Here is a 27,447-nt window from a genome sequence, read left to right as displayed (position 1 = left end):
GATCTACTGCAAATACTAGTGATAAGAGTTATCCCTATAAACAAAACTAGGCACACATAGTAGAGATCCTCAGGCAGAGTTCCCTTAAGTGGGGTTGTAGGGGGGACGAAGTCACAACACCAAGGTAGGGTGGGAGGGAATCAAGGGTAGGGAGAGAAGGCAATGCATAAAAGGGAGGAAACATTTGAGGAACATCAAGGGGGAAACGGGTGGGAGGGAAAAGGGTGGGAGGGAATCAAGGGTAGGGAGAGAAGGCAATGCATAAAAGGGAGGAAACATTTGAGGAACATCAAGGGGGAAACGAGGGAAAAGGGTAAAAGACGAAGGAATGGACAAGAAGACAAGCCGGGGACAAGAGAAAAACGGCCGAGAGCAGCAGCAAAATGGCCATGTCTTGGTATTTCCACAAAAACAACAGTTGATGGACAGAATGCAGAACAATGTCATACATTCACCCCAGTACAGAGATCTGGGCCTAAATCCATCGTTTTTTTGCTCACCGTGCCATTCCAATTTGAACCCAGCCATATGCAAATCAGTCTTGACCCTGTGCCTCATGAGAACAGTCCAGCCCGAACAGCCAAGCCAGGTCCTCCCTGGACTGGTAACAAGCATCCTAGGACCGGTTTCGGGGTTTCACCCCTCTTCAGCCAGGATAGCTTGATTCCAGTGGCATGGAGAGCACGGAACACACGTCTGGGCATACCCGTCCCACTCGGGGTGACAAATGCAAAAACAACAGTTGATGGACAGAAAGCAGAACAATGTCAAACATTCACCCTAGTACAGACACCTGGGCCTAAATCCATAGTTTTTTTGTTCACCATGCCATTCCAGTTTGAACCCAGACATATGCAAATTAGTCTTGACCCTGTGGCTCATGGGAACAGTCCAGCCCGAACTGCCAAGTCAGGTCCTCCCTGTACTGGAAACAAACATCCCAGAACCGGTTTCGGGGTTTCACCCCTCTTCAGCCAGACATTTATTAGACACAGGCAGATTAAGGGATTTGGCCAGAACCACAGGAATTTGAGCGTCCCTGCTGAGACTCGAACCCAGTTTCCCAGTGTTGAGTTCGACTGCTTTAGCCGTAAGGCCACATCCTCTCCCCAAATCCCCATTATCTTCTCTGGGGTTAAGGAGGATAGCAAGGATTGTCTGCGCTAGGACTGCATGTTTATGCTGCAGCCCAACAAACGCAGAATCCAGTAAGGAATGGCATCCCAGCCATAAGGCAAATGGAGTTGCTGGCACTAGAACACTACACAGCGTCCCTAGTCAATGGGGGCTCTGAAATGCCAGTTCAAAGAGGCTTCAGTGCCATGATACGGTTATCAGACACAGTCAGGGGAGAAGTTTTGGCTTCTAACAAGTTTAGTATGGCAAGTGTCCCGCAGCATACCAAGGGACCTCATTGTGTCTCACACTTCAGGCACCTGCACATACAAAAGGTAGGATATTGCTACAATCTGGCCTACCAATGGGCTCCACTGGCGATCCCTAGATCAGGGTAAAGATTACACTGAATCTTCTGATCACAATACCTTGTGAAGGTTTTAGTGGGCAGTAGGTCATTACAAGCATTCCTGTACTACAAGTTCCTGAAGGCTTAGACAAGTGATACCTGCTTCTTTCAAGAGGGTTCTAGAGCCCTCTTAATGCCGCACACCCTGTCACCACTGGCTCAAAGGAACAATAGCACCAATGAACAGAGGTATAGGTTGAAAGGCCTGCGGGGTCATCAGAAGGCTCTGTCCTTCAGCCTCTTCAGCACATTATTGGCCCTCTTGTGATGTAGATGTCGGTCTTGCTTTTCAGGGTCACTCTCCATGGCAAGTTGAGCTGCTGGTCCTCAGGCCCTTTAGCCAGGTTCTCTCCCCTTTATCCTTTGGGCAGGTCTCGGCCGGCCAGGCCTCATACTGTCTCTCATCGTCAGGCGAGGTCCTGCTTTCATCAGTCCACTCAGTTTCATGTCTATCTGGAAAGCCAGAGCTGCTGGGCTGCTACGTGGTTCTGGTGCTGAGCCTTGCCTTCTCTCAGCTGGTGCTGCAGAGATTAAGATGCCGTTAAGATGTATACACGATACTGACTCCGCAAGGCCAATATTTATTCCAAACTGGGAACACGGGTGGAATTCTAGGACCGAATCAGAGGTGCACTCTCTTCAAACTCAAAGGCCATTTCCATGCATTTTAAAGGGTTTTATGGGTTAAAAGCAACAATGTTTAAATGGTTTTCCATTATCAAGTCAATAAGCCAGGCATCCCAAACTGAGATGAGTTGTTGGTGGGCAGGTCAGGAGACGGGGATCCCCAATGTTCCAAACTGGTGCCAGTGAAGTATTGTTGCAGGCTTGGTCTCAGAGCTGAATACTGATCTCAGCCCAGAAACCATCAGTAGATGAAGCCATTATAGGGTCTCTGTGAGGTTCCAAGTACAGGAGATCTGGAATGGTCAATACACTGATGCAGAGAAATGCACATTAAATCAATCTGCTGCGTCCTTAAACAGAACACAATGTATATAACACAAAGGGGTCTATTCACAAAAGCATTTATGAGTACTGGAAGTAGTAATATCGGAGTACTCTTTTACGTACTCTTACACATTGAATTGACCCCACAACATCTGAAATGGTAATAAAATGATAATATTAGGAGTCTATTTATATACATTAGTACAAATAGAAAGGACTGTGCCCTCTTTGCAATCTACCTATAGGAAGTTGGACATTTTTGGGCTGACTCACATAGGATTGTTAGAGTATGTAAGCGTCCTACAGGAAAACTACTTTCACTACTCGGTAAATGCTTCTGTGCATCAGCTCCACAATCTCTACACCTCCTACAACACACATAGTGAAGTGCAGGACTCTGTTTATAGGGGAATGAACTGACTTTCTTTGAGGGCAGCAGTTAAAAGGGTCAATGGCCATCTGGTAGCAGGGGTGGTATTGCTAACTGGAGAGTGGAAGGGCCTTCGTCCCTACAACTTGTAACGAGCATCAGCAAAGCCAGTAGGCTAACATTTTTTTAAATGTAGGTTCATACCAGAAGAGAGGACAGGCTGACTTCTCTGAGCACAGTCATGTGGAAAGAAGGTTAAAACATCAGCAGCATGTGGAGTCTTAAGTGAATTAAAAATGTGCAGAAAAACAGAATACAGTTTGGAAGGGTTCCTGATAAGAAATGGGATAAAAAAAGTTTGAGCATTCCAGGACATTTTCCAAACATTCAATGAAATTGTGTACCGTAAATCTCTAAAATATACAGTGTTAGGTAAGCTTACAGAAACATACAGAGCGAAAGGTGTCTAGGTCCTTAGCTAAAGAAATCTGAGCATGAAAACCAGGCAAAATATTGGAATCCATGTGGGACAACTAAGCTCTCCATCCTTCAATGTTTGATAAACTGAATACAGTTACTTTGGGTTATGGTTAACATTTTACTTACAGCAGAACAACAAAGCAAAAGTGTGGTAGCCAGCAGTACATAAAATACATCTATTTCAATAAAGAGTGTGAGACAAATAAGGAACCTCTACGCATCTTACACACCAGATACCATTATCATGGGAACTTGATGTACTCTATGCACATAGTCTGACTATTAGAAACATCTGCGGTACACACATACAAACTATGACCAATACAAAAAAACTTCATGTACGTACAATTACAGTGTGACCAATGCGGTGTATATAATGTAGGATATGATCAATAAAGAAGATTACAGTGTAGAGTACATTGAGGAGCCCAAGAGGCAGCGCCACTGGAATTATGCAGCAGGAGAGATCCAAATTATGCAGAAGGTGGAGTAAATTATGCAGGAAGAAAAAGATAATATGGCATTATGCAGCACATTTTCTGATAGTATTACTTCATTATTTGTACATTTGTTAACACTGTCTGGGCATTGGTTGTACCTCATTAGTACCAGTTTAACAAACAAATATAACAACAAGCAACAAAAATGTGACCAGTCAACCTTTGCAAAGGGCCTTTTATTGTTTGGCAACACGTGACGCTGCGTTTTTAGTAAGCTTTGAACGGTTTGATTTTCTTTGCTAAATTAGTAGATTATGCGGCAGATGATAGATTGTGTGGCAAATTATTATTATTTGGAAAATTGTAATGTGCACTGCTACCACAAGGGTTTTCTGGCGCAGGACAGCTGCACATAAGGTGTCCCAGGACAGAGACTTAAATTCGCAAAAGGCAAGTAATGAATTTCAGTTTCTAAGATCGTCAGGCAGAGAATTCCATAAAAGGTAGACAAAAGAGTGGCCCTTCATGTGGGTCGGATGGGGGAAACATCCTTTACCACGAAACTTTTACAACGTGGTACCATTACCACGCAGGTTTTACAACGCAAGTCGTTACAACGACTTGCGCTGGAGGGCGCTGTAGGATAGGGAATAGTTTAATTTACTATCAAACTCCTTCCCTACTATCCACGGGGACTGGAGTTGGAATAGTAAATTAAACTATTCACTATCCAGCACCCCCCAACGCAAGTCGTTGTAACGACTTGCGTTGTAAAACCTGCGTGGTAACGGTACGCGTTGTAAAAGCACGCGTTGTACCGTCATACATCCGTCGGATGGAACCTTGGCACAGAAAACAAAGCTTGACTCGAGGATCTCAAGGAACAAATGGGCTGATAAGGAGCTACCAGTTCCTGAATGTATCAAGGTGCTATGCCATGTTTGGCTTTAAACATACAACACTGGGCTTTAAGGTCAATGCACTTAGAGACCTTGAGCCAGTGTAGTGCCTGAAACAAATGGGAACCTGAAGCTTATTTCGGTAATCGAAAGAGCAGCCTGGCAACAGCATTTTGAACAATCTGCAAGCGATGGATCAAAGTCTTATCCACATCCAAGTACAGCACATTGCCATAATCCAATCTGGATAGGACTAGAGCCTGAATTACAGCCCATTGAACCGTTAGGGGAATTAACCAAATAATCCTTTTCAGCCATTTAAGGACTGAAAAAACAGGTGGCAGAAACCTAAGTCACCTGTGGTTTCGAAGAAAGCTTATCATCAATAAGAAAGCCCAGATTTTTTACCTAAGTAGACGGGGTGGGCAGAGTCCCAAAGAACTCCGGCTAGTGTCACGGGCCCCAAAGAGAGGCGTTGTTACCCAAGACCATGACCTCAGTCTAGTCACCATTAAGCCTGGGTGCGTTTTTATTCATCCATGAGACATTTTCATCAGGCCCATGTTCAGCAAAGACATGTCATGGTTCTGAGCCGATGATAAAGAAAAGATAATCTGTGTATCATCAGCGTATGAAAAAAGATTAAGCCCGCAATTCTCTATTAAGTGCGTCAATAAGCGGACATAGATGTTAAATAGTAAGGGGCTTAAAATGGAACCCTGTGGAACACCAGAAGTCAGAGCTTGTGGCTTGGATCTCACAGTAGCCGAAAACACCTGAAAAGTACAGTCTTTTAGAAACAAAAAAAGCCACCTCAAGGTTGAACTTTCAAGGACTGAAGACTCTAGTCTGCCAGCCATAATACAATGAGATACCGTCTTGAAAGCCGCACTCAAATCTAGCAGAATGAGTGCTGCAGTGCCTCCTGTGTGCCAATGTTCTCTCTAAGCAGGAACGTCGGCCAAGCTCCTGAGATGGCTGCAACGCATCCAGAACGCCTCTGCACACCTGATCCTGGACATTCCCCGCCGCAGCCACATGACACCCCACCTGAGAGACCTGCACTGGCTCCCCATCAACAAGAGGGTAACCTTCAAGCTCGCCTCCACGCGCACAAAGCTCTTCACAACACCGGCCCAGCATACCTCAACAGACGTCTCAGCTTCTACACCCCCACCCGCCAGATTTGCTCCACCAGCCTCGCCCTCGCCACAGTTCCACGCATCCGAAGAACGACCACTGGCGGCAGATCCTCCTCCCACCTCGCCGCCAAGACCTGGAACACCCTCCCCACCAACCTACGGCAGACCCAAGACCTACTGGCCTTCAGAAGACTCCTCAAGACCTGGCTCTTCGATTAGTAGCAGTACTCCCCCCACCCCCCAGCGCCTTGAGACGCTCACGGGTATGTAGTGTGCTTTATAAGTGTCTTGATTGATTGATTGAGATGTTCCCTCCCACCAGGAAGGACGAACTCAATGCTGTGTTCAGCCCTGGCAATGTGGCAAGTCTATAATTATACGAAAAATGCCAAGGCTGCACAATCTCATTATTCCAATGGACCAGCCAATAGGTCAAAGCAAGTACAGGTGTTACCGACATGGCACTGCTTAAGGAAGCTGACTGCAAAAATGGGATGTGTGCATTGAAAGTGTAAGCAACAGCATACAGCTGCCTCAAACAATGCTAGGTAGACAAAGATGGGAAGCATGCAGATAGATATACTGAGTAGTACATAGCTAGTTATGTGACATACGAATAATGTACATTTGCAGGTTCTGGGCCCATTTACAATATAATGGATTGTGTTGAGATAAGTGTCGTGAATGAAAAATGAATCTTTAAATCTGTAAATTGTTTAAGGTAGATTTCAGAAATAAGATTAACTACATTTCTGCTGCTGTTGAAAACCTTCACGAAAAAAGCTTATCAGATGTAAAAAAACAGTAACCCTTAACTGTCAAGTGATATAGATAAACACACATTTCCAATATAATTGTAAGACGTGCACCTGGTGTAAAAAAATAAAAGGAGCCTAATAATGTTGCACATGGTCAATGTCTACTACACAGGTGAACAAACACCCAGGCGGGCGGTCCCGTTTTCCGTTAGGGTGGATGTGCCCCTAGAGTCATTAAATAAAATAGATACGCTCGGATCCCTGTCGCATTCCATCCGTGCAGATCGAGTGACACCCGGAAGTAAACCATACTGTACACGGGTGTACACTGTAATAACCTCCCCAGTTTAAAGCCACAAACACCAGGTGCGAACGGGGTGATTCATCAGCGGTGAATGCTACAACACCTTGAGGTGACAGGATTATTCGCCTATTGAATCTCACACCGTTGTTTTCTAGAAGCTGGAATACAGCGGTCAGCCTGCAGGGCGGGTTCAGACCTGGGGTTGTGTGGAAACGAAAGCTGACATCAAGTGAACCCAAATACCTGTGGCGTTAGTCCCACGGGGAGGGGCTGCTGCTACCGTAAGCAAGCACTGAGCTCTAGTCTACAGCACGGAAGATCATCAGGAGGCTATTAAAATAAAATAAAATGGAAAAAAAGCTCCAATCCATTTCGGATGCTCTGCTGACAATTTGCCCGGAATGCAATTGATTTTTGGACCCTGCTGGCTGCCGTCCGCAGGAGCACGAGCACTTTCAAGACTTACTGAATGTGAGCAGTCGTGCCTGTTAAATGACGGCACCTTGTAATGGTTTTATTTTAACCGAAGCAAAACATTTATAACACACAAATGTTATATTTGTTCAAACTTTCCAACTTTGGACATCTTGGACATGCTGGCTTTCCAAAGCTGGAGACTGGAGTATATAACAAGCATTGGCAAAGAGGGTTGTTTTTACTAGTGTTGTGGTGCTCTGGTTATAGCCGTAATGCAGCGCGGGGACACACTAGCATAGTGTAACCAGGCGCTTTATAAATTCAGTTATTATTATTATACCTATGAGAGAGCTGTTGGCTTTGCAATGTGCCGTTGCCATTGTGTACACCAGTATATCTGCTCTTCAACATGGCCAAAAGTTAGTGGCGTGGGATAGAGTGGAGTGGGGGAGTTGGGTAGATTAGTGGGGTAGATTGAATTGGGGTGGAGTGGGGTAGCATAGTTGCCAACTGTCCTGTTTTTGAGGGGACAGTTCCAGCAAGTTGGAGACTGTCCTGGGTAATATTGTTGCTGAAACTGTTCCTCTTTATTACACACAGTTTCGCAAACAAGAACTTTCTATCCACCGTAGCCCTGTGCTGTAGAGTGTCCCGGGAATTTTTATTCAAATTTGGCAACCGTAAGGTAGATCAGGGGAGATTGGGTAGAGTGGAGTGGGGTATATTGGGATAGGTTGGCGTGGAGTAGGGGAGACTGGTGAAGAGTGGAGTCGGGGGAACTGGGGTGGATTGCAGCGCAGCAGGTTAGAGTGAAGTGGGGTAGATTTGAGTAGGATAGATGGGGTGGATTATAGTAGGGTAGAATAGAGTGGGCATATATTATAGCAGTATATATATATTTTAGCAGTTTAGAGTGCTGTAGGTAGAGTGGAGAGGGGTAGATTGGAGTGGTGTGGGGTACTCTGGGGTGGGGTACTTTGGGATGTGGTGGGGTAGAGTGAGGTACATTAGAGTGAAGTAGATTGGAGTGGGGTAGACTGAATTTGGGTAGACTGGGGTGAAGTGGAGTAGACTGAGGCAGAGTGGGTGGATTGGGGTTGATTCATGTGAGATAGATAGGTGTAGGGTAGTTTGGAGTGGTGCAGATTGAGGTGAAGTGAGTAGATTTTGAAAGCAGTAGATTGGAGTGGAGGTGGATAGGGTGGTGTGGAGTTGAGATTGGAATGAAATTAGATGGATTGGGGAAGAGAAGAGTGTGGTATATTGGGTGGATTAGAGTAGGATATATTAGAATTGAGTGAGGTAGATTGGAGTGTGGTAGAGTGGAGTGGGGTAGATTGGAGTGGAATGAGGTAGATTGGAGTGGGGTAGATTGGGTGTATTAGAGTAAGGTAGATTAGAATGGAGTGTGGTGGAGTGAAGTGAGGTAGATTGGAGTGGAGTGTGGTAGATTGGAGTGGGGTAGATTGGGTAGATTAGAATAGGGTAGATTGGAATGGAGCGGGGTTTATTGTGTGGATTAGAGTAGGGTAGATTGGAATGGAGCGGGGTTTATTGTGTGGATTAGAGTAGGGTAGATTGGAATGGAGTACGGTAGATTAGAGTGGGGTAGGTTGAAGAGTGAAGATTAGATTAGGGTAGATTGGAGTGCTGTATAGTGGAGTTTATTGGGCTGGAATAGATGGGGTATATTGGGGTGGGGTATATTGGGGTGGAGTGGGTGGGGTAGATTGGAGTGGGAGTGGGGTAGACTGGAGTGAAGTGGAGTGGGGTAGATTAGGATAGAGTGGAGTGGGGGTAGAGGGGAGTGCAGTGGTAGATTGTGTATATTGGAGTGGGGTAGATTATGGTAGATTGGAGTGCGGTAGACTATGGTAAAGTGGGATAGATTGGAGTAGAGGGGTAGATTTGAGTGGAGAGGAGTTGTATAGATTGCATTGGAGTTTGGAGTGGAGTGGGGTAAATTGAAATGGAGTGGAGTAAATTTGACTGGGTTAGAGTGGAGTAGAAAGGAGGTTGAACTGGAGTGGGTTAGACTGGGATACACTGAAGTAGGGTGGTGTGGGGTAGATATCAGCAGAGTGGGTTAGATTGGAGTGGAGAGCGGTAGATTGGAGTGGAGAGCGGTAGATTGGGGTGGAGATGGGAAGATTGGGGTGGGGTATGGTTGATTGGGTTTCATTGGAGTGGAGTAGATTGTAGCAGAGTACCGTAGACTGGAGTGGGGTAGACTGTAGTGGAGTGGGGTAGATTTGATCGTAGTGAAGCTGATTGGGCTAGAGTGCAGTGGGGTAGATTGGAATGGATTGGAGTAGATTAGAGTGGAGTGAGGAATACTGGGTGGAGTGAAGTGGAGTAGATTGGAGAAGATTATAACAAAGTGGAGTGGGTTGGGGTAGATTGGAGTGGAGTGGAATGCTATATATTGAAATGAAGTGGAGTGGCGTAAGTGATGTGGAGTGGTGTAGAGTGGAGTGGCATGTTGTGTCATGGAGTGACATCGCTTGAAGTTGTGTGGAGTCGAGTGGAGTGGCGTAGAATGGAGTGGCGTGGCACTGAGTGGAGTGGCATAGTGTGGCGTATGCATGGTGTGGTAGTGCACTCCCATTTCAGAAAACATATTTTCAACTGAAATGACCATTATATTTGCATCAAAATACGGTTTTAATACACAAAACACAATGGGCTGATTCACAAAGGTAGACCTAGACTTTTGGTCTAAACTTAGACCAAACATCTAAGTTGATGACTTTGGGAATTCAGAAAGGGTATTTACGAGTACTATGCGTATGTCCGAAATCGGATCGGATCTCTACCTCGAGTGCGGACATCAAGATAGTTCTCGTAAATGTCCTTCATGGATTCCCAAAGTCATAAACATAGAGATTTGCTCTAAGTTTAGAACAAACGCCTAAGTTTACCTTTGTGAATGGGGCCTAACATTTGCAAATGTCATCACCTAGTGTATTGGAGTGATTTGATCGTATTCAAACATTTGTTTCCAACACACTTCAGAATTACAAAAAGAATTGCTTTGTTTGTACTAATTCTAATATGTTCTAAAACATCAGCACAGTTTTTTGTTGTTGTGTGTTAGAAAAATAAATATCCTACACCATCTCTTCTTACATGGATTCTCAACAGAATTGTCACATACATTTTCTCACTTTGAAGTCAGAGAAAGAAAAATAAAAGCCATGCTCCCTTGGAAGAGAGAGCTTGACATTTGACCTCTGTATTTCAATGAACATATGTGACAAGATAAGAACAAGATTTCAAGGCCTATTTACAGAAAGCAGGTTTGTGGAAGAATACAGTAAACAATTATTCTTGCAGCAGTAGAGCCTCTCATGATCCCGACTGTGTCCAGCTGCTCTGTAAATGCGTGTTTAATGCATTTTAATGTGGTGATGGGAACACCAGCACTAACATGTGTTAGTCTAACCCCTGTTGTGTGGTGCTTGGCAGGGCTGGAACACATGAAGATCTACACCTGTGTGATACCTGCTTCAAAAAGCTTCGTATTAATGGCTTTTGGGAGCTGCAGCCGACCCTGTCGGGGGCAGGGTATCAAGGAGATACGCGTAGAACAGCTTCAGGACATAACAGTGTCTCCTACTTTTGTGACTCAAGCTTAGACATGCTTTCACCTGGTGTAAATAACTCATTCAATCTTGTACTTCTATTTCCAAATCCAAATCCAAAGATATGGAATTCTCTTCCACCGGAAGTACACAGAATCTCTTCAACGAAGGCTTTCAAATTGGAAGCTAACCGATTCCTTATGAACAAATTCTTACCCAAAGAGGGATAGCCTCACTTGCTCGTTGACATTGTTCCCACTATCATGATGCCTCCATTTGTAACAGCTCTTCTTCAGTGCACACTAGGACCCCCCCCTTGTTGCCCGTGTACACCTGCTTATTGTACTACCCTCATGGGCGCAATTGTCCCGCATTCTGCAACCAATCCAGTCATTTATTTCTCTCTCTCTCTACCGGATGTTGATATTGCATTTATGTTCTTCCTCACATCATATTGTAAAGCGCACTGATATCCTTCGCAATCTTGTTCGCGCTATATCAATCTTTACAAATAAATAAATAAAATAAATCAAGGTTGTTTTTGTCTGTAGCGCTATAGTTAAAACGTAACTTTCCTTCACTCACATTCCCTCCATCCCGTCCCATTCAAGGATATTTTGTGCTCCTTATCTTACCATATCTGAGTTTATCCACAAACAGTATCCCTCCTGACCCCCCATCATGGTGCACCAAGAGGGTATTTATTCACATCCCCTCCTGTGCAGCCAGAGTTCTGCTGCCCTTTAACCCTCAACCTTCCATGCCCCCCTTCTCTTTAGTTTTTGAAGTCTTTGTTCATGTCATCTTCACATTCCTTTATTGGTCTCTGTATCTCCATGAATGATGGACCTCTGTGCTCTATCTCTTCCCAGTATACACTAAGGGTACTTCTTCAAGTCCCCGCATCAGTGCTTATTTTATGCTAGATGTACCTTTGCTTTTGTTGCGGATAAAATCCTACACATATGTAAATACAAATGCGAATGTATACACGGGTTGAACTGCGGTGTTTATGGCCCCCCTCAGGCTAGGACATGGTTAGGCATGTCCTGGGTTTGTACAACTTACTTTGTAGGGCTAAATAAGAAGAAAAGTGGCGGTTTGTCAAAGTTTATTTGTACCCAATTTCCTGGTTCATTATTCGCAAATTCCATTCATCCTTGCCAAGTTAGTGTTAGCAGGAAATATTATAATGCCAAAACTATTGGGTAAAACAACTGGGTGCTGCAAGTTAGTTTCGATTTGGATTATCTCAAACTAACTAAATATGGCGCAACTGTATATCTACCTGAAGTGGCAGATCTGGCCACAGTCAATAGGAATGCCGTGCTATTTAGCATCTGCTTTGGAACATGGTCTGGCTGAGAAACAGAGGCCTCCTGTTATTCGTAAATAGAGGTATTTGGTCATGTATCCTTCTCTGGAAAAACTTTGTCTACTTTGCAATAATTATAATCCTGTATTACGTTTCTGTAAGGCTCTACAAAAAATCAACATAGATCTCTTCTTTGTCCTCTGTTTTTAAAACATAATATAACTTCTGCATTTGAGGCCCTGTGTTTATATTGTCACCTGCAAATATGCTACAGTGTATTTCACATTTTTAACAGTTTCTTGTACCTTTGTATTGATAAACTGTGATGTCTCCAGCAGACACACTTTCCTTTCAATTATTTGGAAGGTGCCATATCTGATAATGAACTCCAGTCCACTTCCCAAATTATAAAGTAGAGAACTTAACTTTCAGAAGTTCTTGGTTACATCTGTAAGGCAAGACTGTAGCATAAATCGATTTTCACAGTTAACACTTCTCACGTTACGCAAGCAGTAAATGTGTTACTATTACAAGCAGCAATTGGAGTCACCACTTGGGGGACATTTACAAACTGTAGAGCTCAGGGGGGTAGGGGCGAGGGTGTCTGATCTGGAAAATCTTTAAGATGTTGATAATGAAAACAAATCTTGGGGTTTCGTGTCACGGTATTAAGGTCAATAATATCAACATGTATAGACTACCGGCATATCATCAACGTAAGCATACAATAGTGCGCGTAGATTTACAATTCTTAACCCCACCTCTACTTGCCTTGGAAATATGGTTGTAATCCATCTAGTGGGTGGTAGCCCAAGGGCCGTAACCGATGACCAAAGCAATGATGTCAATAAAAGAGTAACCTTATACAAATCTGCTCCAAGCCCATTGCACCACAGTCAAAAGATAAAGATGGCTGACAGCCAGCGGGCAGAGGATTTTCCTGCTGCACACGATAGCATGCGTGCAGAGGTGATGAAACCCGAAAGGACCCGAGAGGTCTGGTGAAAGTGTGGGGAAGGTTACCAAACACTGCAACATTGTAATGTGTCAATAGGTAAATACATATCTAAATAAGTAATACGTTTGAATGTAAAATATAAATTAAAAAACCTCTACTAACCCTGACCTACATGTACACTCTTCACAGGCGTGCTTAGGAAAACAGGCTTAAATTAACATGTACCTAAGTACCGGAAGTGTACATGCCTACACTTTGGATCTCACTGCCAACAAGGATAGCCACTTATAACAAGTTGTAATTCAGGCAGATGGTGGGGAGCTGGCTCTTCCTTAGATGAGGCTATTAGACCCCTCTTTGGCTTGAAGACCCGTGTAATGAGTTTTTAGCAACAGTGCATTGATTTCACCAGCATTCTTACACTAACCTGGTTTTACTTCCCCCCAGGGGCAGAAGGGCTTCCTACTACACCATGCAGCCTGACTGGCATTGATATTAAAGGCGGTAACTATACCATAACCGTATCCCAAGTTGGTAAAGAGAGGAAAAGACTGAAGTACGACTGCCCAGAGGGGATGTACCCTCACCCTGTTCTTGGCAGAACATGCAACCATGCTGGCAAGTGGTCAACTATGAGATCTCCTGATGGGAAGACTGTGGAGAGAGCGACCTGCAAAGGTAAAGTCCAGCCGTGTTTTGTTGTTTTCTCATGAAGACCGGTTCATGCTCTGTAATTTATTGTGCCACCTCGCATAACTTTTTGTAGGGGCTGTGCACCCCACAATCATCCTTTCTTACTACACTCAGGTTGATGTTTGTTCACTGTTCAAACAATCGCTGTGTGACGGACGGCTAACTTGAAGCGTTCCCATCTCCACAAGTATCCTGGATCCCTCAGCGGATCGTGTTGAAAAGAAATCCACTCTTCACCTCCACAACCTAAATCCTTAGAGGGGTAACTCTCTAACATCAGGATTTGTATGTCAACAGATGCTTAAAGAAATCACCTTTCACGACCCACTGTTTTGTTCATGTACTATAATCCAACACCATATTTCCGGGATAGGATCCCACTCACCTGTTTGGGCCACACTGCATCCCTTTCCTTTATGCACTGCCCTGAATCTTGCTGCTACTATGTAAACCCAGACTTTGTCACTTACCTCGCTAACAACCTTCCTTCATGGTCCAAACCATCACATCTTTTTCTCTTCTCTGACTTCTCTATCCTAGATTCAAAGGTGTTGTGGGTAGCAACACCTTTATTTATCTAACACCCTCTGCTCATGCTCCTCCTTCCCACGCATACTACCTTTCAATTACCCAAACAAACCATACCCTATTTACTGAAATTACCCTATTTAACTACATATGAAACAGTCCCTCAACTACAAGGACAACAACTCAAATTGGTTTCTTCTCTAATTCTGAATATGCCTGCAATAAAACATCCTGCATCTCCAAAGACGTTGACTTCCATCTCCCACACCACACTTTATGGCGATAACTACGATAAGGATCAGCACTAAAAATTCATTAACTTCAACAGCCTTTCACTAGCATACCATCTATTCCAACACACCAGGCAGTGATCGCAAACATGCCTTTTTAGTACATCTCTCCAGATCGATCTCAGTCCTGCACTGAATCCTCTCCCTCAATCCAGGAGTCTACATTAGCACAGAGATGCCTTCCTTCAATGTGACCCTTTAACAGTCGCCCAGAGCTATCCCATCTCTGGAGGACTGAAGTGCTCTACTGGACTCATATCCACCTGCTAATCCATTCCTTAGACTTTGAGATAAGCTGAACCTCAGACTAAGATCCACTAGCAGAATATTCCGTTCTGCTTAACAACAACCAATCATTATTTGTGATTACACACACCCACACACAAACACAATAAAATGTGATACTCATCTACAATATATTGATCCCCTGCCCGCCAACAACCCCTCTCCCTTCTTAGACCACACAGCCATACATCAAAAGAATCCACTATGGAATTTACCCATAAACAGAATCCACACTATCAACTTTCAGCATATTGTGAACATTGGGAAGTACAGATTTACTATTCTAACTCCAAGTCTTCATACCCTGACAACATGTTAATAGTGGATATCGTGGAGTGGATGTACGTGCAGGTGGATATTAATATTTTGATATTATGGTAGCAGACAACTGTATTGAACTCACAATGGTCTATCCACACCTTCACCCTACATGCATCCTGAAAAGTTGAATCCATTTACTCCTTCCTGGATGCCATATAGTGAGGATGAAGGGCCACCTGGAGGCCGATAAATTAGCGAGGAATACCATGATTTCACTCCTAGGACCTAATAGTCTCCTTTGACTCCCCTCGCCAGCTACTCGTCCATATCATCATCAACAGTTTATAATCCCCACTGCAGGATTGCTCAGTGCCCAAATATCATGCCTAGCAGCAGGGAAGATATTTAAAGCTTGTTACAGATGATGGAAAACTACTGATTCAGATAATGTTACTTGAAATGAACATTTTTGTATTCTTTTTCATGTTCATCAGTCTTTCCATGTTTTTTTCTAAATGTAGAAATCCGATGCCCGACGCCAGTGGATTTTGAGGATGGCGCATACTTCCCCAGGCAAAACATCTATCGCATTGGGGACACTCTGGAGTTTGAGTGTTTTGAGGGCTACAAACTCCTCAACTCTGCTAAACGGACATGCTTACCGAATGGAAAGTGGTCAGGAGAAACCGCTATATGTGCCGATGGATGTAAGTAATTTATGTGTATGTGATTTCAGGGCAGTTTGATAAACTGCTTTTCTTTGCCGAGGACAGCTCACCAATAAAATACAAAAATAGGTCCTGGGGTGTAGCATCAACCAAGCTAGGTAGCAAGAGAGTCTGAACAAAAAGGAACGAGTCCACGGACTGCTGTTCATAACTTTTCTGAGAAGATAGCAAGATGAGACGTCCTATCTGGTGGGAGCGTGTTCCATGAAGTGAAGCAGTTTCAGCTTCTTCTTGACTTTTGACAGGATTGAGGAGCTCCTGTTGTCGGCAGGAATGCTGTTCCATGTCTGCGGCGCAGACAAAGAAGATCTCCCTTCTGGTACTTTCTTTCCAGCACATTTTTCTCTCCAGTTTGTCGATACCTTAGCTACTGATCTGGCCTTGTCCACCTTAGGTGGTTACTTTCTTTTTCTGATTGCTTTATAGGTGATGCAGGTGGGTATGAAGCCTTGAGGGGGAGCCAGAGGAGTTCTTTCAGTGAAGGGGGATGTGGTCAGCTTTCTTTAGTCCCTTGATGAGGTGTGCCAGATTGTAGGAAACATTCGATTTTACATTATTGTCCACTTTTAAATATCACCCAGTGTCTCTACCAAACCAAAGTTACCCATGTTCACCCAGACCTACCATAACAAATAAAAACATACCCAAGATTTGACTTCCATGTACTCACGTATGGCATACTTTGGAATGTTGTTGGGACTTTTGCTTATGCTTTTCAACCGATAGTACTGTTTTAAAAAAAATTGTCATCGGAGAACAGATTGCGCATTACCCTAAGGTTCTGTGCACACAATATAACACATCACTATGTTAATTAAAAGACAAGAGGTGAAGTCGATGCTTAAGAATTTAATCTGGCTCATGTTCAACCTCATCGCTACCTACACAAATGAAGAAGGTGTCTTGATTTTGACTTCCTTGGTGACTAAAAGTCCAAAACAATGATCGGTGCCTTCTCGACAATGAACGCCTTCTTTAAAATTAACTTTCTCATGATTTGCACATAATTGACAATGATAGCTTTGAGAATAAAACAGAAATAGTCTTCAAGAGTTTACTGGACTTAGGGCCGCTTTATCTGTCATGGTAAAGTATGTAACTCTATATCCCTTGCCTCACCCTGAGCTCGTGACCCGACAACAAGTCTTCAAAAGAGGCGCCATTACAGAAGTTCTACAGAGACTAGTACCATCAATAAATGTATTGACAGGGAGCTGGCTGAATTGTACATTTACTCAGAAAAAGGCTGGCAAGATAAAAATAGCAAATGCAGAGGAAAACACAAGAAAGGAATATATAGGTGGAACAAAAGATCAGATACTGAGAAAGCCCTTCTGAGGCTTGGATTACATCTTGGATGGAGTGATGTGATATCTCCTGGTGGCATAAATCTCCATCTAATTATAGGTGGCATAGTGTTCCCACATCTAGATTTCCCAACCCAAGAACTGAGACTCCTCTAGAGAACTGGGAATTTCACACAGAAAAATTGACAGATATTCCAATCCAATGGGGGAATAACTTGTAATTAGCAGGTTAAGGTGTGGATATTCGGTCCATAATTGTAAATAAAATCCATATCTTTATCCCCACAAAGAAAGGCAGTTTGTAGCCCTTCACCATTGTTTTAGCTTATCTCCTTACCCCTGACTGTGAGGAGTATATTGTAATTATCACCAACGAGCAGTGATCCTATTTTTCTTGTCTCGTCTACTGTGACAGATGCTTTACGTTGAAGGTCCATTTGAAAATCTTTCCCTAGTATCTGGGTAGGTATTCTCTGGACTTTTTCTTTTCTTTGCTGTTTTTAGGAGAACCCTCTGATATGTAGCTACCTCCCATGGACAGTGTCTTTATAGAGTGATAGGAAAATGTCATTTGGTGTGTAGATGCCGCAGACATTCCCAACAGAAACCTATCATTCTGCATGGGAGCTTTCCCACCTGGACACATTCTTCATCTCTTCTTCCGCTTTAGATGTTCGCACAGTGCAAATGTGTCTCCTTGTAAAGTTGTACAAAAGGGGGTGGTGATGGACGGAGCATCTGAATCAATCAAACACTCACACCCAGTCAAAAGATCTGGGTTTAACCATCACCGTTCTTTAGCCCACTCTGCCACCCCAGTTCAGACATGGCTATATGCAAATCAGTCTGACCCTGTGCCTCATGGGAACAGTCCAGCCCGAACTGCCAAGCCATGTCTTCCCTGGACCGGAAACAAGCTTCCGAGGACCGGTTTCTGGCATTCCAGTCGTCTACAGCCCGGCTTGCTTGAATCCAGTGGCAAAGTGAGCAAGGGACTCACATCTAAGCATACCCTGCCACACTTATGGCGGCCAAAAGCGGTACAAAAGGGGGTGGTGATGGACGGAGCATCTGAATCAATCAAACATTCACACCCAGTCAAAAGATCTGGGTTTAATCCATCACCGTTCTTTAGCCCACTCTGCCACCCCAGTTCAGACATGGCTATATGCAAATCAGTCTGACCCTGTGCCTCATGGGAACAGTGCAACAGAACAAAGCGGTCCATCACCACCCCCTTTTGTACCGCTTTTGGCACATATTATCAGAACTTCTCACTAAACACACCTGCCTTCAGTTTCTCTACAGGTCTCGTTTGAATTCCTACAATGCCAACTCGTAATTCTGAAGTTTATGCATTCATAAATAAATTAATCATGTTATTTGTAGTGTTTGGAAATGCAAATGTGGGGTATAAACTGCTATTTAAAAAGATGCTATTTTTCTCGCGCAGTTTAAAAAAATGCTGAAAGTATGCATTGTTAGAATATTATGTCCCCATTCTGGAGGTTGTCTGTGAAACAGAAATATTTCCCTCTCCCCTTCTCCTCTCCTCTAGGTTTGAACAAAGCAGTCAGTTGTTCGCTGTTGGACTTGACCCTTTCTGCAGGATCATCTCCAAACTCTTTGTCTTCACCTTCCTGTTTTCTGAACCCATTTTCGTTGACTTTTAGGACTCTGCGCACTTTACCACTGATAACCAGTGCTAAAGTGCTTGTGCTCTCCCTATTAAACATGGTGAAATTGGCTTCCACCCAAATGACTCATTTAATTTTCTTGTAAGCCCCAAATAAATTGGTACTAGATGTACCCAGGGTCTATTAATTAAATGCTATTAGTGCGTCAGCAGCACTGAATGTGCCACATACTTGAGTAGCTTTCTAAACATGTCTCAGGTCTGCCATTGCAGCCAGTGTGTGCAGTTCTAAAATTGCCATATTGACCTGGCAAAATAAACATTTTGCTAAGCCTAAACTTTCCTTTTCAATCCAAATAACTTGCCCTTGGGTGGGCCCTACAAAGCCTAGTATGAAGGGTGCAGTGTATTTAAAAAGTTGGACATTCACTTTTAACGTCTAAATATCCTGGCAGTGAAACACTCTTAAATTCATTTAGACTATTACAAGGCCTGCCTCTCTTATATGATAACATTTTGTTAGCTAAATCGACATTCAAAAAAGTGATACCTTTCAATTGGGAGTAGGTAGAAATATTGAGTTTGGTGTCTAAAGAACTGTAATTTAAAATCCCCTATAAAAGTAAAGTCAAATTATAAGCCACAATTTAAAAATGACGCTGTTAGAAAGTTGGGATTTTCTTGTCCCCACCAGTTGGTGCCTGCAGCCTGTATACTGGGTCCATTGACAAGATTTAGCTGGCAATTGATCTTTGTGTATTGCTCACAGACAGTGAGACAAAGGGGAATAGGTGTTGCCAGGATGGGCCATCTCTGAGTTGACAAGGGGGCAGAGCTGTCACCTACCACATTTGCATATCGCAAAGCTTCTGCCTTAGCTTTGTCATCTTATATCTCAGATGAGAACTTTTTTCCGAGCCAAATTATCGCGTGGAGATTTGTGTACTTTCACCCACACACTTTTAATCGAGCCTTTTCGAATCTGCATACATACAGTGTTTGGAAAATACAAATTTCTCAAATTAAAACACATTGGCACGGATATATGAAAAGTACACAAAAGCTTACATTTTTAGCCCTGAAGAAGTCCGATTGTAGACAAAACGCATTGGTGGTTGCAAAAAATATGCGAATAAGGGATGAATTTCAAATATCGAAAGAACATATCGACTCTTCTTGGGAAAACAATTGTGACATAAATGTATCTTATTGTGGATTGTTCACATCTGATATTTATAAGTGTGCTGAGCTGTACTTGTTGTATAGCAATAGATGAATCAGTAAGGTTTCTTCTGGTTTTCCTATATTGGGACCTAGGGGATTGTATACCAAGCTCTTTGCACCTTGTTCTGTACTTAAATTATAGGGACATAAAGACTAGTGTGGGTATCCAGGGTTTGATCCCCATTTTTTGTGTTCTGTTTTTGCAGCATAGCTGCAAAATCGGCCGAAACCGGCCCTGGCAAACATCTCGGCTGGCCCCCCTGGGAGCGGCCGAGCTGTTTGCCAGGGCCGGTTTCGGACGATTTAGTTTTGGATCCCAGTTCGGCCCTGTTCATCCTACTCTGAAGTGACTACAAGGGTCAGCTGACTGACCTCCTGTTCTGAGCAATGAGAACATAACAAGCTCCAGAGGTAATCTGCATCTGCCCAGCTGACCTGCTGGAGTAAGTTCCTGATCCCTAAGGGGTGCCACTCAGGTCTTAGTTCCTTGGTGTGGCATCAGTTGAAAAGAAGAAATTCAGAAGTTTTGGCCTTTTCGCAAACAGGGCTGTTCGTGCCAAGACCTTGCTTCGATCAACATTAAGCTCTGGTGAACACAACTCTTTGTGCCGCAGCGACTGCCAGCATCAAACGGCAAAGCGGGATCTGCACTTCACGCTACAGCATCGACAGCCTGCAGTGACCACCAACACGAATGTCCAGCAACATCCGTCCACGATATCCCGACAGGATCTTCATGCTACAGCGACAGCTGTCCGCGATGCCCAGCCTGCTCTTTGTGCCTCAGCGAGGACTCTCCGCAGCACTCTTGTTGCTCTTCACGGCCACCTCCACCGCAACCATAACTCTTTGCACAGAACTTTAGAAGATAACTCTTTCAGCAGGACTAACCTGCCCCTGTATCCGTCCTGTGCTATATCGCAGTCAACTTGCATATGTGACTTTCACCGGGTCTCACATAACCAGATAACCACGAGTGGTGATTTGTGCTTTTAGATGTTCTACTTACCTTAAATCTTTGAAACTGCATATCTCTGGTTCTACTGATTGGATCTTTTCGTTTTGGTGTCATATACTTTGTTGAATCCTACTTTATTTTTAGGTCTTGTATAGGCAGTGCTTGCGCTTTCTCTTCGATACATGCTGTGTATACTTTGTGGTTTTTAGCCCGCCCCAAGGCTTTCAATTTGCTGGCCCCTTCGTCGCTCTCTTATTCTTTCTCCCCATTTGTCCATTGCATGCATTTGTTATGCCTCTTGCTGTGGTTAGCTCTCCCTGAGAACAGGAACCAAGTATTATATCAGCATTTTAGCATATGTTTCAGGAACTACTTTTTTCTTTGTTAAAAAGAAATTCACACTATCGGTCCTGTTTTCATTCACTTTGAGCTCCGCTGTTTTTGTAAATAGGCCTGTAAATCTTGTTTTTATCTCGTCACATTGCTGTGCAATCAAAGACAGACGTCAACTGTGGCGAAACACTCGAACACTCTTGAAGCAAGCAAGTAACTGAAACTGCATTTACCACAATGCCAGGGGCGAACCTTGCTGGGAGGTGAAGCAGTGTGCTCCCACCCCTGTTCCTGTTGAAAAGTACTCCTGTGAGTCATTGAGCTGACAAGCTCGTGGATGAAGCACCTGCATGCCTGTGAGAGGTACCTGACCTGAGAAAGATGTTGGCAGCCTACTCAGCACACCCCTAATTTGAAAGACTGTAATCTCTACTGATGACTGTTAAAGAACCAGAAACATGTGTCTAGAGATCAGCAATATCTGCGCCAACTGTGGCTAAACACTCGAACATTCATGAAGCAAGCAACTAACTGAAACTGCATTTACCACAATGCCAGGGGCCAACCTTGCTGGGAGGTGAAGCAGTGTGCTCCCACCCCTGTTCCTGTTGAAAAGTATTCCTGTGAGTCATTGAGCTGACAAGCTCGTGGATGAAGCACCTGCATGCCTGTGAGAGGTACCTGACCTGAGAAAGATGTTGGCAGCCTACTCAGCACACCCCTAATTTGAAAGACTGTAATCTCTACTGATGACAGTTAAAGAACCAGGAACACGTGTCTAGAGATCAGCACTATCTGCGCAACTGTGGCGAAACAGTCGAACACTCTTGAAGCAAGCAAGTAACTGAAACTGCATTTACCACAATGCCAGGGGCGAACCTTGCTGGGAGGTGAAGCGGTGTGCTCCCACCCCTGTTCCTGCTGTTTGCCGAGGGTGCCTGTTTCTTTTTATGACTTTAAAGTGAGGATTTGTGGCTCATGAACATTGTTTTGTATTTTATGTATACAACATGAACTCTGCCATCAGTTATGAACCATGTACCCTGTTTCATAGGACATTGAGTTGACTCCAGCACCCGAGCCTGGTTCCCAAGATCAAAAGTAGGCAGTCCTGCCTATAAGGCTACAGCAGCTCGAGATGTGTCTAATCTGCCAGTACTTGTATTTGATTGCATTAGGCTCCCTGCCAGCAAGTATTTAATTTTATTGCTGCTTCTTTTAGAACTTCCTCTGTGAAATTGTGAAGGCTAATGTGCCGATCCCAATCCATAATGCGCATGCAGAATTACTGGGCACGAAGCAGTCATTATCTCCAGCTTATTCATCCCCAAAATGCGAGTTCGAGTTCAATACAGGAGGCTACTTCTGTTTCCGGCATTGACGGCACTAGCTTTGCTTGTACACATCTATTTTTGGAACTATGCTAAATTTAATCTGGGAACCAATGAAGTAAGCTGCTGTGTCATAAAAATACTGATAAAACGTGCCCCGTGTTAATTAATATTTTTTTGCAAGTCTTCCCATGCGAATTCAGCAACCTTTTATCGCAGGTCAAATGTAATGATGTGAGCACAGTGTAGTAATATAGTTGAGATTGGCAGTCACTATCATCTTTTCAACAACTGTTGTTATTTGTGTTGTTGAATTACAAATCTAGGAGATGTATTCACAAGAACGTGTGATAACTACCGCAAGAGTAGCATAACGCAACTTTCAACATCTCAGCCTATTGTGGGAAAACAACTCAGTGACAATGAGGAATTCACAACGCGGCGGTAGCATGCGATAGTTTGCCGAAACCGTGGACAATGTTCGCGATACAACCACCTCGACGGAGATAAAAACCTGTGATGTGCCAAAGCGCGATAAGAAAACAGTGACAACCAGCTCCAGGGCAGCATTACTCGCGCATTGCAGGAAAAAGTACAAGAACAGCATACAGGAAATGCCACAGTACAAAATCCAACAACAGAGGAGTACCACGTATGCTCCCTGGCCAACTGCAGAGGACAACATGTACACCACAACATCCAAGCACCGTGGAAGAACAGAACCGACAGGCACACTGCATGATAGAGACCAGTGGCAGACAAATCAGAGTCATAGGAGCGACACACCCACCGTGCAGCCTAGGCACATAAGCAGAAGGGCACCTCAACATTGACAACATCCCGGTACAAACAGCAACCCTTCCACAATTGAACACAGAACACAACTTGTTCCGCAATTGTGCACAACCCGGCAAATCACATCTGAAACCGCATGGAAATGTAACATGACAATGTACAAGTACAACCTTTAAACGCAAATATGTTTTAATCACACATGCAGTGCAGTTAGACATCTTCTACTGTTGCATGATTGCCATGGGCGGTCAAAATGATATGTGCTCATGAGGAGTAAGTGTCAATGATGGCATTCCTACGGGCCAGTCCTGCCACAGCTGCAGTGGGATGTGGGCCACCTGCCCATCACCACCATCATCAGCAGGTACATCTGGAACTTGGATCCATGGGGCCCTGGTGCGAACACAGATGTTGTGTAACACACAACATGTAACGATCATCTTGCACATGCTGTCCGGGCTGTACAAGAGCTTCCCACCTGTGCCGTCCAGGCACTGGAAATGTGACTTCAACACTCCAAATATGTGTTCAACGATTCCCCTGGTGCGTTTGTGGCCGCATTGTACTGCCTCTTGGCGGGTGTGTTTGGGTCTCGGAGGGGTGTCATCATCCAAGGGCAGAGTGCATATCTTTGATCACCTATGACAGTGCAGGGAGAAAAGAGCCAATTCTTGGTTCGGCAGGAAGTGATGGCAGGCCCACTAATCCAGTGACGCCTGTGCTGGGTGTGTGTGGGGTGAGTGTAAGCCACCCCTCAGGGAGTAGCTGGTAACTACACCAACAGTCATCAGGCGAGGCTCTGTTGCCTACTGCAGATAGTCACCGTCTTTACACCTGCTTGAGGAAGGTGTTAAATACCTGCAGCTACCGCGGCTTATCGCCTGTTTTTGGTTCGCTTCGCAGAATTGTCAGTTTGTTGTGAAAGTGGTGTTGTTTTGTCGGGTATCTTTGCACGGGAATGCCTACTCTGCATCTCATTAGGGTTAGTTGGTGGTGTCCGCAGTGGTGTTAGGTTTTTGGGCAGTCATCATGGGAAAACTGACGATGTCTGCTGTTAACACCAGCTTGTGAATGGTGAGGTAAATTTATCACGACTTTGGCTGCGATAAAGTGCTGTAAATTCGGCGATAGCTCCTTGTGAATATGCCCCTGTGTTTATTGCTTAGAAAAAGACCCTTCATGAAGACAAGTTTTTGTCAGTTCCAGAGAATTATTCGTCAGAGAGAGATTTGTTACATGGTGTCAATTATCTAGGGCAAGTCCAATCATCCGGGGGATTTGTATGACTGGGGTATTTATGTAAGATAAGCTGATTTGCATATGGTTTGATCGAGCATTTCGTTCCCTCCCCAGTGTCACTTTCAGAGCAATTGCGAGATGTGTTCGCTTTTCAGGCATAGCTCTACTCTTTTCGGGATCTTAACATTCTTTTTGCAGTTTAATGTTTGATGTTTTACCTCATATATGTTTCTTTTCAACATTTGTTCTTCTTTGAGTCACAACACTGTCACAGTAACATCAGTTAGGGGATAAAATACGGCTAAAAGACATTCACATTGACAATGCCAATAGCTCGGGCATTGCCGAGACCTAGTGGCTTTGACAATGCTTGTTCTAAATTGGTGTGGGATTTTCTTGTGTTATGTTTTCACTTTATTACTGTTTGGAGTGCTGCATAAATACTTTACATTTTGCCTCTAACTTAATCGTGACTGCTTTTGTGCCAAGATACCAGGGGGTTGAGCACAGGTTAATTTTCGCCCTGACAAGAATTGTGGATGCTGCTGAATTGTGGTTGCTGCTTGAGTAAGGTTTCCACCCCCTCAACTAGTAACCCAATTTCCTACATATCCCAAGATTACATTTCTGTTTATAACTTGAAATTCTGATACTTCAAATGTTTCATTTAAAAAGCAGGACTACATGTATGGGAAAGTGAAGGCATAATGCACTCCTTACATATGCCAGCTTGAAAACTGTGAGACACTTTAGACACGAAATATAAAAGCTGTGCTAACATGTACCCCTTGTAATTGTTTTTAAAAGTCACATCCAAATACTCAGATTGTGTCAAAGTCCTCTGCAGAAGTGAAGATGTAGAATGGTACATCTTTGTAGCTGGAAGATATGAATAAAAACTGCACTGCCAAAACACATTTGGTTTCGGTAAAATTAAAAAGCAGCTGCACTGTTAGAAAGGTGAGCCAGCTTAGAAGATAAAAGATTTCAGTTTGTGACTTTGTTAGCAGTGGTGTTTATTTTGAGGAGATGGAAGATACATTGTTTAAGTGTAAGAGCGTGATCGTCTTTGAGATGAATATGTTCATGATTTGCAGTGTGTGGCCTCTCTTTATGGGTGATGAGCCCAAGATAAAGCACAGTAAATTAAGTACCATCACCTTATCCTCCCCTTAGGCTCCTTCAGCCTCAGTTAGATCATCACTAGAGATCAGGTCTGACCTTTTATGTCAGTGATGAAGACTGTCTCTGTTCACTGTTATAGCTGTGTTCATTTCTGGAGATGCAGGCTGTCACCGACAGCGATTGAAATTCACCTGTGCCTCAGACCATGAACAGTCTGTAATGAACATAAGCAACAATATCCTATCCATCCATGGGCTAGCAGCGGTCACTCCGGCCTAATGGGCACTGTTCTACTAACAATATACAGCATGATTTTTAATGGATTTGGGGGCAAGGGATGAAGTACGTGCGGTGACCACCAAACCCAACTAGAGTAAAGTTAATTGGGACGAGAGGCGTTCTGCCTTGTTGGGTGGGGTGGGAGGATCTAAGTCCACCATGCAGGGAGGCGGGAGCTACAGTGGGAATGTTTCGTTTTTTATTGTTGTTTGGTTAATGTGTGGGTTTTTCTTCAGACACTGTCTATGTATACTGACAAATGAAGCCTTCCGCGCCCCTGTAGCCGGTCCTCCAGGCTCGGGAGAAATCAGATCAGCCCCCTGGGGACCCTGATGAGAGATTTGTTGTCGGTGTGATGACTGGAGATACTGACAAATAGTTCTTGTAATGGAATGTGAACGGAATTGGGGATAAGATTAAGAACGCGGTGCTGGTGGTGCTCCAATATCTCAAACGAAATGCGCCTGACATGGTGCTCCTACCGGAAACCCACCTGTTAGGTAGCAACTACAAACCACTGAATAGATGCGGTCTACAGGTCCAGCTCAAGGGGAGCCAGAACTTTAATAAAGATATCGCTCCCAATCACAATTCAATCATTGCACGTTGGCAGACCCATAGGTAAGGTATGTGACCCTGTCCAGTACATGGGAGAGTTGGACATTCACTGTTTGCTCGATTTATGTGCTACTGCGCTTGCACCAAACCACCTTCTCCAATCTAAGCACACTTTTATTGCAACTGCCTGAGAGCATGATGCTCACGGAGCGATTTTAACCTAGCACTAGAAGATGAGCGAGATCGGTGGCACCCAAGACTGCGTGGGACAATCATTAGCCCCCTTGGGGAATTTTTAGACGCTCTAGGAACCAACTAGAAGTTGGTGGTAAATAATGAAAACCTTTTAAAAAGCATTTATTTTGCTTTTTAAACAGTGCCAAGTTGCAGACATACATGCCCTAAGGGCATGTATGTCTGCAACATGCGCACCCATGCACAATTGAGGGGTGCAACAGGGTGTCAAAGTGACAACCTGCCACCCTTCAATGTTTCCTCCAATTACCGAATCGGTATTTACCGATTCGATAATGGACATTCATTCCTATAGGAATGAATGGCAATTACCGAATCGGTAAATACCGATTCGGTAATTACCGAATCATACCGATTCGGTAATTAAATCGGTAAAATTACCTACATCCCGATTGCCAGTTCTTAAATACCGAATCTGTATGATTCGGTATTTAAGAATCGGTAATCTGGATTTACCTACATCTGGCCCTGTGTATTTA

General features: G+C 43.9%; 1 protein-coding gene across 1 annotated transcript in view; it reads left to right on the top strand.

The window, feature by feature from the left end:
• LOC144756262 (complement factor B-like) overlaps positions 1-27,447 on the top strand; it is a 285,284-nt gene that overhangs the window by 44,013 nt on the left and 213,824 nt on the right. The window contains exons 2-3 of the mRNA XM_078645907.1: positions 13,591-13,821; positions 15,722-15,907. Of these exons, the coding sequence (XP_078502033.1) occupies positions 13,591-13,821; positions 15,722-15,907 (417 nt within the window). The remainder of the gene's footprint in view (positions 1-13,590; positions 13,822-15,721; positions 15,908-27,447) is intronic.

Source organism: Lissotriton helveticus, chromosome 5_1 (assembly GCF_964261635.1).
Source record: "Lissotriton helveticus chromosome 5_1, aLisHel1.1, whole genome shotgun sequence".
Lineage (NCBI taxonomy): Eukaryota > Metazoa > Chordata > Amphibia > Caudata > Salamandridae > Lissotriton > Lissotriton helveticus.
This window is presented reverse-complemented; position numbering and strand designations above follow the sequence as displayed.